The 13,182-nt window shown below is 39.8% G+C and overlaps 1 protein-coding gene across 2 annotated transcripts; it reads right to left on the bottom strand.

Annotated features, from left to right (window-relative positions):
• Window positions 1-3,118: 3,118 nt before the first annotated feature.
• On the bottom strand, window positions 3,119-7,416 carry RAMAC (RNA guanine-7 methyltransferase activating subunit). 2 transcript variants are annotated; one of them, XM_084293224.1, is made up of 3 exons: window positions 7,381-7,416; window positions 5,967-6,131; window positions 3,119-4,347 (listed from the first exon to the last, which is right to left on the bottom strand). In XM_084293224.1, the coding sequence occupies exons 2-3, from the start codon at window positions 6,128-6,130 to the stop codon at window positions 4,158-4,160; spliced, it is 354 nt and encodes a 117-aa protein (XP_084149350.1). In that variant the 5' UTR covers window position 6,131; window positions 7,381-7,416; the 3' UTR covers window positions 3,119-4,157. The 2 variants fall into 2 exon arrangements, with proteins under 2 accessions (XP_084149350.1, XP_084149351.1); XM_084293225.1 differs by lacking the exon at window positions 7,381-7,416 and adding an exon at window positions 6,975-7,063.
• Between the last annotated feature and the right edge of the window lie 5,766 nt (window positions 7,417-13,182).

Here is a 13,182-nt window from a genome sequence, read left to right as displayed (position 1 = left end):
ATTCCTAACCCCTCTTGTTTGTCAGAGCCAGAGGAGGTGGGACTGCACCAGTTGGATCAGGTAAGAAAATTCACCCAAAGTTGTGTAATTCAGAGATATTGTAAGGAATAGGAATGATAGTGGAGAGGAAATGTCAGCTTAAATTTGATATAAAAAGAACTTTCCTTCCAGCATCTCAGTATAAGAAGTAAATGTGACCATGTTTCTTGGTTAAGGAGAATATTTAGTAGCAAATTAATAGTAGGAGTTTAAATACATTCAGATATATTTGAACAGGAGGAGATGAAATACATTTTTTTCTAGAAGTTGAGTGATAATTATACGTATATCAGAAATACGACACTGTCTTCACTGTCTGAAATATCTTTTAAAGAGCCTCTTGAAAGTATTTCAGCTTCTAGCTAACCTTTCGAAGCATGTCGGCACATCTCAATTCCCAGCTGAAGAGTTAGGATAAAATAGAGGTTGAATAGCAGTGAACACTTGGAAAATTGTATCTCACAAATCATACTAAGAATTTTTCTATGCACTCTCTTGGCTTCAAGTAGCTAGTGGCTTAGTGGTTAGCATTTTTTAAAATTCTAGTTAAGAAATTTTACAAAAGCTACTGAGTTTTCTTGGAAGTTTCTTGCTGCAGCACCTGTAATTTAGCGTGATAATTCTTCAGCATGAATTAACTGTCTGCACAAAATTGCTTTACATGTTCAGGAAGGGATTTAGGACTGCTGAAGTCAAACTTCTGCATTTATTAAACTCTTGGCAACGTGGCAGTCATTTTTTAATACATAACACTTATCTTTCTTTTGTTTTATTCACGTTAATAATGATGTCTGAGCAAATGTCAGAGGGAAAAGTTCTCTTAAAGTCAGATTCCAGACACTGAATTTTAATGTTTACCCTGCGATCTCCATCATACTTAAAGCAAACAATTTCTGCAGTGTTTGAAGTTGCAAATGTTAAAATTAATGTAGCTTCAGTTTTATCATCTGTAACACACCATAATGCAAAAACTGTGATTGGAGACAGTACTTACTGGTATTATTTAGCTTGACAGAAGCAATAGACTGGACTTTATCATAGATACAAGTTCATTTAAGTGGAAACTTTCAGGGACAATATACATTAAATTTTATTTATCTTTTTGTCTAGTGCAAAATATGCATTTACTTAGAAATGCATTCATAAAATATATATATATATATTCTTGCCATAATTATTACAAGTTTTGTAAATCATACAATCCCTTGAAGTTGAATTGAGAGTTTTAATGGTGAGACAAGTGGTCAATAACAGGAGTCAAGGACGTAAAGAAAGACAGAAACCAGGAAGCTGCACTGGCCTTGGTGTCTCTCCTGATCACTTGGTCAAGAAACTCAGAATATGACACCTGAGGCCATGCAATGTGTGATTCTAAAGTTGTAGTGTCCATTTAGGCCACCATAATATTATCTGCTACAGCTTGGCCACAGTGTTGTAGATTCTTCATTCATTAGCTGAAAGACACTAAAATTAAAATAGTTATTGGGCTTTTGAGGATAAGCAACAGATGAGAGAACCCATTCCTTTTGCCAGGTTTTATTTCAACCTGAGATGCTACTCCAGATGGTAAGGAGGAAGAATATCCTGGCACAGCCTGGCTTCCCTGGCATAGCAGGCAGTATCAAGCTCTTTGCAGAAAGAGATGCGCTCCTTTCTTGGAGGTAGGAGTCTGGGTTATCTGGCTCCTTGCATGCGATTCTGTGTTAAAAAGGAATTCCACCAAACCACTTTGCAGGTTTTTGATAGTGCACAGAGCGTAACTTTGGATAAGCTTATATTCCCTAGTGTAACAGCTCTTACGTATTAATGGGGGTTAATTATCAAGGGTTAAAAGAGCATTTCATCCTGTAGAACTTCTCAAGGAAGAATGAACCTTTCACTGTAACATTTCTAAGGTTAAACAACTGAATTCAAGGCAGGTACATCAGGGAGTAGGATATTAAATATTATATCAAAGCTCTTAATATTGTCTGAAAAGGGGAAAGCAAAAGAACAGGTAGGTGGAGCCACTTTTCAGCACTACAGCTTTTGCTTCACAGACTGTGCACTCTGTACTCGGCACTGGTGAGACTACACCTCAAGTACTGTGTTCAGTTTTGGGCCCCTCACCACAAAATACTGAGTTGCTGGAATGCAAAGAACAATGAAGCTGGCAAAGGAGCTAGAAAACAAGACAAGAGGAGCAGCTGAGGGAACTGGGGCCCTAGTCTGGAAGAAGGCTGAGGGGTGACCTCACTGTCATCTACAAATACCTGAAAGGAGGTTGTGGTATGGTGGGTGTTGGTCTCTTTTCTCAGGTGACAAGTGAGAGGAAGCAGCCTCAAGTTCTGCCAGAGGAGGTTTAAATTAGATGTCAGGATGAATTTCTTCACAGAAAGGATGGTTAGGTACTGGAACAGGCTGCCCTGGAGCGGGCAGTCAGAGTTGCCATCCCTGGAGGTATTTTAGAGACGTGTGGACATGGTGCTTAGGGATGTGGTTTAGTGGTGGACTCAGTAGTGCTAGGTAATGGTTGGATTTACTGATCTTAGAGGTCTTTTCCAAGCTAAATGATTGCATGCTGAAGCTGCACACAGGACATTTCTAAGATCAACAGTAAGCAGGCTCTTTAGTTTTCAAAAGCACCTTGAGCTGAGATGGTGTTTTTGACTTCTATATTTACTTTTTGTTTTTAAAGGAAGATGCAGTAATTTGAACTTATCACATAATGTCATGACTTAGACAACAGCAGGGATGGTTCTGTGTTCCTGTACAGCAGCTGAAGATGTCAAGTAGAAAGAAATGCACTGCTCTCCTAAGACAAATTAGCTTATCATATTAATGGTGAAATAGAGAACTTTGACCCTATTATGGTCAAAAGTAAGTTAGAGGATTAACACTCCAGACTTCTAATTAATCACAGTGTCTCATCCTCTTTATTTTAGCTGCGTAGGCCACTCATCTAATTTAAACCAACAGCTGTCCAGTATTAACACTTATCTGTTAGTACTGCTTCTTGAGCAGCTGTCAGCCTAGATGAATGTTGCAATTCTGAATGTTTCAAAAGTAGATTTCAGAAATATTCAGAAACATCTTTTAAGGTGAAATACTTTTATTGCATGAGTAGTTAAAGAAAACGTGGAACTTAAATGCCATGAACCAAAAAACCCACTGTTCACTGCTTATGCTATTTTCTCATAAAACAAAGTATGATACAAACAGTATTGATTATGGTTCCTTTCTTCTATAACATCCACGAAGTATCTCGTACAAACTAATTAACAACAGACATCACAGTTTTACAGCTTTACTGAAATGTAAATCTGAAATATGTTATGTACATACCAAAATTATTTTAAGATGTTACAAATTAATCTAAGTCTAGTATTACTTCTCAGGTAAAACTTGAGTACCACTGAACTACTAGAGTAAGAAGATACATATTTAAACTACTTAACTCTTATTCCAATTGTTAGACCATGTTTTTAAGAGGAATACTGCACATAAATTTAACCCATTGACTCAACAGACAGGAATTTATCTTATATGCAAGATCTTATTTCCTACAGTTGTTCTATCCCAATAAATTAAATATTGAGATATCACACCTCTATCAAATACCTAAAGAGTTCTTCTTTTGAGTTTTCATAAATACCAACCCCATAAAATATTTCTGTAATAGTATCTTTCTTCTCCTTTTTAAGGCATCTGAAATTTTCTCACTATCAAAAGTCAAACTAGAAAATTCTCTCCACAGAAAGACACAGCATGTCACTTTCAAAAAAGAACTGTCTTAAGACAATGTAACAAGCTTCTACAGGCTGCAGACAAGCTACAACCATTTTCCCCTGACCTGCCTCATTTTCTAAAATGTAACAGAGAGGAGGATCTCAGTGGTGCAGACAAAAGAATATAAGACAAATATAATCTAAGATCTACAGACTAAACAAATTGTAGAATATGCTTTTATTATTAATAAAAGGTATTCCCTTTTTCAGTTCCTGCTACAGATAAACAACAATGGACTTGAATATGGATTCTTCAGTTATCTGTAAACCGTGAAAAATAAGAAAACAGGAGACAAGTCGAAAATCTAACTCATCACATAGTATTATTGGACTTTCCAACCACAAGTACCATCAGTAGGGATGGTAACGAGGGCCTGGGTTGTAGGAGTTGTAGCCATATTGTCCATAGTGGGAAGAGTAAGATTGTCCTTGTCTGTGCTGCTGGTAGTTGTTACCCCAACCTCTTTCTGGCCTCTGATTAGATCTGTGGTCACCTTGCCAGTTGTATCTGTCCCCTCTAAAATATCTGCCATCTTGAAACCTACAATAAAAAGAAAGAAAGGATTCGCACAAATTGTAAACTTTTAAAACTGAGTATATGAACAGTTACATAACAATTAACCACTTACATTTTCATCTGTTTGTCATAAAAAAGATATCAACAGTCACCTCAGATTATTAATTAATTTCTTACTACGACTCAATACGTGATTTGTTGAGCAGTGGCAGGACAGTGTTTCCCAGCACAAAGCATTCTATAGGCAGTAGAGCCACTGCTGGAACTTTAAATACTCTAACGGACCATATACTGAAAAAAAACAACCAAAAGGTTCATCTGTAGCTGTACTGACGTAAGGTTCAGTCTACTAGCTTCATGGTTGAAAGCTGTGGCAAAGCAGGCTTACATACAATTCAGTTACCTAACAGCATACCCCTGGAATTTGCACATACCCTAGCACATATTACCAATTGTTTCATAGTCTCCTGTTGATTCCCAAGCTGACAGAGTGTGAGCATATACCATAACTTAACTACACTCAGGGAGCTACTTATCAGTGGTTATTTAGGTATTGTTCAGGCTAAACTGTGGCTGTTCTGCTGTAGTACTATTGTTATGGACACCTGAGCTGCCAGGCAGTCATTTTTGTTTGGACATCTCAGTGGTGTGGTAAAATACAGCATAGACAACATTTACATTAAGTCTGTTTAGTGAACAAGGAGTAGGTGCAACAGTTCATCAGTTCAAAGAACAAAATTTTGTACACATTTAAGGTACATCTCTGTTAATTTTATTTATTTATTTTTAAATCTGTATAAACTGATTTGGGGTTTAACTTGATGACAACTTTCTAGAGTAATAAAAAGTTAGAATGATGTCCTTTGCTTCAGATAAGGCACAAATTTTATTTAGATATTTATCTTAGAAGTCTTCACAACTGTTAGGTACACAGGAGTTTACTTAAATATGAACTCTGATGTTAGTATTACCAAATGTGCTACATGTGGTAATTGTCCCTTTTCGGTCACGTGAAAGTCAGATGTTACTGTCCAGGGCTAAATAAAAAGCTACAATTACATTCTGGAAAAATAATATAATTCAAAATATTTTGCAGTAGGTGGTTAATATTGCACTTGCTAGGCAGACATGATGGATTTTACAGATATTTCTAATGAAAGAAATGCAGGCTAGTCTAACAGTGCAACAAATACTTAAGTTACAAATGAAAAGTTTTTTGGACAGCTAGCGACAGATAATCACGTTATTAGCCTGTTCCTTCACATATTTTCCTGCTGATTATTATCCAACAGAAAATAGGCTACTTTGTTTTGCAGAACTCCCATCTTTCCCCTCTGGAAAGTGTTCCTAACTGAGCAGGAACAAACCCTAAGGCAATGGGTTCAGTGGTTCCAGCTCATTCCTTTCAGGAAAGCAGTTCAGTTTATACTTTTATACAAAGATCAAAGCTTTCAGTATCAGTAGAGAGAAAATGTAAAACCTCACTACTTTTCAAATAAGACTCTTCACCTTAAACATACATAACTATGAAGGATACTTCTATTAACAGTACAAATTCCTAGCTTTATTTTGAAATAAATAAGTGATCGTTTAACCATGTATTTGTGAAACTACCAACATTTAAAAAAAATAGACATCAGTACCGTTCTCTTCTCTGGTTGCCACCAGATCTGTTTCTCCATTCTTCAACAATAGGAGGGAGATCTGCAGGGCGTTTCAGGTATTCTTGGTATTCTTTATCATCTGATGTGAACCGATGAGCAAACATCTTTTCATAATCCAGGGGCATGTCTACCAGCGAAGCCATCCTGAAAATTTGTATAAACACAATAGAAGAGGCTTTAATGATGTATTGAGACTTACTGTAATAACTACCACCATCCACTTAGGGCAAGTAAAGGACAATTAAAAGTTACACTGTCGAGTGAGCACAATAGCACAGATGACTTGATGCTCCCTGTCTTGATGACCTAAGACTGCAAATACAAACAAAATAGCCTGTTCTGGAGAGTTAAGACAATGAAGGACATGCCTTACAGAGATCAATTCCAATTGCACGTCCTGTCTTTGGACATATATACTGGATATGCAAACACTGATCTGTCCAAACTCTGGGATTGGTTTTAAGGGACTCCATGCATGCAGGAAAAGGTCAACTCAGATTAACAGCTAATATAGTCAGCTATTACACAGCAGTGCTTTTGAATCAATTTTGAGTGTGATGAATTCTGGTTGAAAGAAATGGTGTGTTTCTGAAGGTTAGCTATAGAAAAAAAATATTTCTTCAGAAGGCACTTCCAAGCCACTCCTTATCCATTCCTTGCAGGAAGAACATTACTACGATCAACTTGAGAAGTTTGCTACAGCAGAATATAATGCAGGCCTTATAGATAATTATAGCCTGCAAAGCAAAATAATTACTTATTTACAATGATTTTTGTTTTAATAATTTGATTCAAAGAAAGAACAGCACCCAAGATGATCTTAAGTTGCCTCATAATACACTTCTCAAATGGGAGTTGTATTTAAGGTCTTAGTTTACTTATTTACCTGCCTATATATGAATTTGCCCTGCAGAAGTTGGTACTACCCAGCGCTGCCCATCAGTGACCGTCTGGCCCTAACAGGAGATGCTGAGAAAAGCTCCGCACCTACTGTTTTAACAGGCCCTGCCTGATCTAGAGCATTAAAGGTCCTTGTCTCCGACTTCCACATCGAGGTCTTCTGCTGCCTCCTTGAAGATCTGCAAACTGGAGGGAAGGAAGGAGACGGGAGTTTTGTGGACCCTGAGACCGAAAACGTATCTCGGGGCTCCTACAGCCTTTGGGGCTGGTAACAGGGGGGCCAGTCACCTTCCCTCGCCTAGGGCCCAACGCAGCCTGGAAGAAGGGACGGGCTTCGCTTCGCTTCCCTCCCTGCCGGGCCAGAGCCGCCTCCCCCCTGCTGCAGCTCCGCCGGAGCGTGCTGAGAGGAGCGGCCGGCCTGGTCTCGCCTCCTTTCCCTTCCTTTCCCTTCCCTTCCCCGGCACCATTCCCCCCGCAGCCGCGCTCCCCTCACCCTGTGCCGCCAGCCGCCGCCGCCCCGAGCCCTCCTCTTCCGGGCCGGGCCCCGCCGCTTCCCGCCGCCGCCGGGGCGGTGCCTCCCTCCCGGGGCCGCCGGCCCCTCACGGAGCCCCGGCCTCAGGGCTCGTAGTGGTGGGCGGAGGGCAGGTTCCCCGAAATTGGGATTTGGGCAAAGTGCCTTGATGTAAATAGCGTAGAGATTGGCGTGGCCCTGTCCTGGCAGGTTTTAGGGAGGCACTTTGGGTCGGGACAACTGAAGGCGGTGAAACCGACCCGGTGTCTACAGACATAGCCCTGTGAGGGTTGATAATGCCATATAAGTGTATGTCAGGACTTAAAAAGTGCCGAGATGCACTGACTTCTAAGTGAAGAAAGAAAGATTAAGTGAAGCCTTGTTGGCAGCTGAATAATTCCGTGCAACCCAATAAAAGTTATATTCTTCATGCGGTGTTTTGGCACCTGGCTCCAGCCGAGTATTTGTGCTCCCACCCAGTGCTGCAGGCTTTGTTCCCCACACCAAGTTACACGTGGGCTTCAAAACCTTCCTCAGCAAGGTCCCGGGCAGGTGAATGGCTCAAAGCAGGAACTGCAGCTCCGCTCGCATACCTCTGCGGCTCCGGGTGTTGTTACTGATTTATGGCTTATAAACACAGCGCTTATAAACAGCTCGCTGCCCCGAGGGTTTACAGTACAGGGGTGCTGTGTTGCCTGCCTTTTCTCGATTGCACCGGTCCTTCAGGCCTTCCTGTAGAATAAATGGTGTTTGTGTCCCTGTTCCCCTACTGGCACTGTTTCCATGATGTAGATGTTACAAGTCTTTACATTGCTGACTATTTTCCACTTTTCCTAAGCCAGTAATTTTTAGATTTTTCAAACAGCACATTGTCTCTCATGCTCTGTATTAAAAAAAAAAAAAAAAAAAAAAAAAAAAAAAAAAGACGTTTTGTAGGACCCTTTAAGATAACAACGGTTTTATTGTATTTTTTTTTTGTATAAGCTCAGGGCCTCCACTATGCTCACAGGCACTAGCAAAGCATAGATACTGATAATCAAGTACGTCGCTTTAAAGAAAATACCCCAGCAACAGTGATAGCAGCATCCAATTCTCCAAAATTGTTAGACCAAAATAAGTGCCCTTTGTTTAAAATAAACAGAAATAATTACAGTCTGCCCTCCTGCATGACCTATAGCAGGAGTGTGTTGTCTCTTGTGGAATAGAAATGATGACCTCAATCCAAACAGCCTAATGCAAATATCTTAGCCTAGTTCTAAGCCAAATTAATTGTCATTGCTGCTAAAAAAATAACATATTTTAGCTTATGTTTTCCCCATATAATCCCTGTTCTACTGACTGCCCTTTTAGGCTGGGCAGAAATAAGTAGGGTTTTATTTCTTCCCCAGACATGTTTCATTTTGACCACTGGATATTGCAATTTCAGGTGTGTCTACAGAGGATTTCATGCATAAAATTAATATGATGATCCTTAATACAATGGTAATATGGTTTTGAGATTCTAGTCTGCTGTTTCACGGATTACATTTTTCATTAAAAGAGAAAACTTATTTTAATATTAAACTTTTAATTATAGACTTGAGTCATCCATACACGCATAATCTAAGCATATATAAATGGTTTGAAAGCATGCACTGGTTGTAAACACCGTGAGCAGCATACTTCAGAAATTATAATTTTGCTAAGGTGCTCTGATCAGCATACTTCACATAGGAGAACACTTGCAGGGAATGGCTAAATCAGAGTAGTTCATACATACATATATATGTGTATATATATATATGTATATAAACTTAAGATGTTTGTGCTTTGGGTATTTTTCATGACATGCCTTTTTGCCTGCTATAGGTTATAACATCAAGGAGACCATGATCTGGGCAGTTTCTTAAGATGTCTTGTAGAATACTGAAGTTCAAACTGCATGTGAAAAAAAAAAACAAAGTGACAGGTGATTTTTAAAGGAATAAAGACACACAAAAATGAATATTGGCACCAAGTAGGGCTCTCAACACCTACTAAGAATTTCACATCACACATACCTACATAGGTGGCCAGGTACTTCAAAGGTCTAGCTCCAAGTGTTGTCAAGACTGAGGGCTTGATAATCCACTCTTGCAATCTTTCTCCTCACTTCAAGCCTCTCTGGATAATTAATGTGTTGTTTTAGTACAAACACAATCTTGTAATCAGCATCTCTGAAGTCTACTGTAGTGTGATAAAGCCTCAAAGGTTTTGTTTTTTTTCTATCGATTTCATTATGTTAAATGTTGTACTGTTAGAAGAAGCTTTATCTTCTAATTTTTAAACTAAGAAATGTTCCTTTCAGCCTATTGGAAATTACTTGAGCTTTTGTACTGTGAATCTTTCTGATGAACAAAGAAATGTACACTAAAACTAGCAGACTCTTGTCTGCTCTGAAACAATGGGAAATTGCAGTTCTTTTTATAATTGTTTAGTGTTGATAACTCTTACTGTTCTGTCACAGGACTTTGTGATTGACATTTTACATAAATCCCCAGCATTGGGACTCACGGGTTTTCATTATATTCAGCTTTCATTTAAAAGTTTATTCCTAGCCCTTGTTATTATGGTCACTTTTGGGGAAAAGAAATAAGTCTTTTGTACTGGAGAACCAGCCCATAGCAAGAAGAAAACAGGAAAACATTATTAAAGTTTTATTTGTTTAAAGTCTTACATTTTTTACAAATTTTCATTTCTTTATGACTAGGTTGATTGCTTTATCTCAGTAGAGGTTGACAGCTGTGGCATTTTTAATGAAAAGTTAGCGTGTATCTTGGTAGCAGGAAAAAAGGAGAACTACATTTTTGAACATTTCTATATCTTTAAACAGGAGAAACCCTTTTAATTCAATGTTAATATCTACCTGGAGAAATCAGCTAAGGAACCAACATCCCTTGTAATTGTGGCCTGTCTGATCAAGGAAATTTTTGTCTATAAACAAATAGGAAGAGAAGCCTCCGTACACTGTTATAGATCCTGCTGGTTTTATCTCTCTGCGTGTTTGTTGTTAAACAACATTCTATATCTTATATCAGGTAACATTTTAGTGAAAATTTATATTCAAAACTCTGATTTTTTTTTAATTTGTGTGTGTGTGTGCGTGCATGTGTGCTGAATCTGTTCAGTGATTTCCTGTTAGCTAATTCCACACCATCACCTTTTTTTTTTTTTTTTTCCCTTTATTTTCTCAGTGTAACTGAAAGCCAGGTTTGTTTGTACAATAAAAACTGACTTCCCCGGATAATTCATTCTAGGAAATGGTGATGTCTGGCACTGTTAGAGAAAGCAAGACTTTGTGTTCTGGCTAAAGGCAGGTACAAAGGGTGTGTGTGGCAGCCTTGTTATTGATTACACATCAAAGGAAAGCTGTGTTTCTGTGCGTGTAAGAGGCCATAAGACCACCAGGGGACATCTGAGTAACCAATGACAGTCGGGTATTTGCTGGATCATTCCTTGTGCTGGGAAATAGGTGAGCAGAGATGCTCCTTAGCCAATCTCTAGAAATATTCAGAGTTGTGCTCTTTCTCTGGAACCTCCTGTGCTTGGAAGATCAAGTCTCATCATGGGGTATTATTCCTGTGGCTGGAAAGGATTATTGCCTAGATGAATCTCACTTAAATAACAAGAAAGACTGAGATATAACAGCTGTTGCTGACAAATGCCTCTGAAGCCCGTGCAGTAATTCTATCAGATCTCTGCCTTGCCTTTGCCGTTATATTGCAGTGTCACTGAGCTTCAGAGTGCCTTCCACACACCTCCATATGGTATTGTAAACCGAAGTCCATGAAGGAACAGACTGCACTGTTTCTGCCAACTTTACTAAACTTAATACAAGAAATGTTTTCTTCCCGTAACAATGACCTTTAAATGTTAACTGCCTAAAAAAATAACATTGTCCTTTTTTTATAAGAATGGTAAAATGCGAGTCCTGGTGTTTGATTGTGTTACAGAATAGCCATTTTGGTGCTGTGGGGCCCAATTCCTTTGCATTAAGCTTACAACAGCGTAACTCTTGATTAAAAGGAATTTGTTCCTAATTTACAGCAGTATGAAAGGAGGCCTTTAATTTTCTTAAGAGCTATTTCTGTTATCAGTCTTTTAAAACTTGCAGTTACATTAAATTGTATTTCTAGCATGTTGTTCTTAAAATTAGTGCAGAGGTGGTGTTATCTGACTGTCATTTATACATATATATATATATATACAAATTAAAAATCACTACATTCTAGCTGCCTTCTTTTATCTTCACCTTTTAAACTGACTAAGCCAGCTGTGCCCTTTGGGGTCTATAAGAATGAATCATTTTTATTATTTTCGCTCTCTTAGACAGTAATTACAGAGTAGTATGCTGTCTCTGTTTTTTAATATTATGGTGCCATTTTAATCCATGGTGCAACACCATTAACTTCAGCAGAGTTACACTAGAAATGAATTTGTCCCCAGGAGGCTTTTCCAAACGCTCAGTTCTTTCCTTATGATTACCCAGAGGAACGGACGAGGAGAAGGCAAGACAGAGGGCCCTTTGATAGGAGGAATGCAGTTCAAAGCGAAGTCTTGTTCCTGCCATTCATGGTGCTCCATATGTTCCTCATTTGAGGTGGAGGTGGGTTAGACCCCGTGGAGGCACGCATGCTGCGGCTGAAGGGCAGGCAGGGGGGTTTTGTGTAGCACATCTGGTGCACAGGTTATGTTCTTTCCCAGACGGAGGTACCACGCGGATGGAGAACGGTGGGAGGAATATTCAGAGCACACTCGTGTGGAGTTGTTTGAAAGTCAGAAAATGGCGTCGCCAAATGTTAAGATATCAAGCTCATCCTAATCGTCAGGCTGTCTAAACTCCAACCCAGCCGCTTTTTAGATGTCAAGCAATCCTGTGAGTGGGGAGGTATGAATCAGTGCTGCCATGGATTTGCCTATTGTAAAGATACTTGCAAAATGTAAAGGAGGTACTTGCAGAAGTTTCTAGGACTGGATTGTATTCATATTCAATTTTCTGTTGTATTTTGCTATTTCTTTTTAGTTTGGGCTCATTTCTAGTGTTCCTCTCCAGTCTGATACATTTAAATCTGCTGCAGTGAAATGCCAACAAGTAGATCGGATACGAGTTAGCAGCACCTGGCTGTTTGGAAGGTGGGTGAAGAGAATTTCCTCTTCACTGCCAGGGGGCAGTGAGGGACAGGGAGCAGGAACTGGGCACAATGGCATGACCAGTGTGGCAGGGGCCCATCCCACAGCCCCCCAGCAGCCAAGAGGGACAAAGATGTTTGTGGGGACAAGACAAACCCGAGGCCAGCTGGGTGCTGCAGCACCGCTGTGAGGGGATCGGAGCCCAGGGCAGGGGCACGGGGGAGGCACTGGGGCGGGCTGGTCAGGGGAATTTAGGCCTGTCAGTGTACTCAGGGCCCTGACACACACATCTGGTAATGATTTGTGTTGTGTTTAAATCAGGGACTCAGGCCCTTGCAAAACCTAGGGTCTGGCAGAAGGAAACAGTTATGCCTTTTTAGTAAGCGTCTAGCATTTCTCCCGGGTTTGATGGTTTATGCAGTTTGCGTGTTGCATGGCAGTCAGCTGCCTGGGACACAAAGCCAAATATTCAGTCTCCAAAGGGGATAGCCGGGTCTCCCATTGTACCTCCAAGTTTACCAGGACTCTGTTAGCACAGAACTTGTCTCTCTTCTTTCTTATCTTCCCTTTGCACATGCGGAGACTTCTTGAGCGTTCTCCGCGGTTCCTCTTAAGGTTAAGGGCCATTAAAGAAAG

This window comes from Netta rufina (assembly GCF_964035555.1).
Source record: "Netta rufina genome assembly, chromosome: 11".
Lineage (NCBI taxonomy): Eukaryota > Metazoa > Chordata > Aves > Anseriformes > Anatidae > Netta > Netta rufina.
The sequence above is the reverse complement of the archived record's forward strand: the minus strand, read 5'-3'. Positions and strand labels throughout refer to the sequence as shown.

What these genes read in the sequence shown, in the direction of transcription:
- RAMAC (XM_084293224.1), bottom strand. Translation starts at nt 6,130, where the DNA reads ATGGCTTCGCTGGTAGACATGCCCCTGGATTATGAAAAGATGTTTGCT. An exon ending in GGCAACCAGAGAAGAGAACG is followed by an intron (nt 4,348 to 5,966) that starts GTACTGATGTCT and finishes TTTTTATTGTAG; the next exon opens with GTTTCAAGATGGCAGATATT.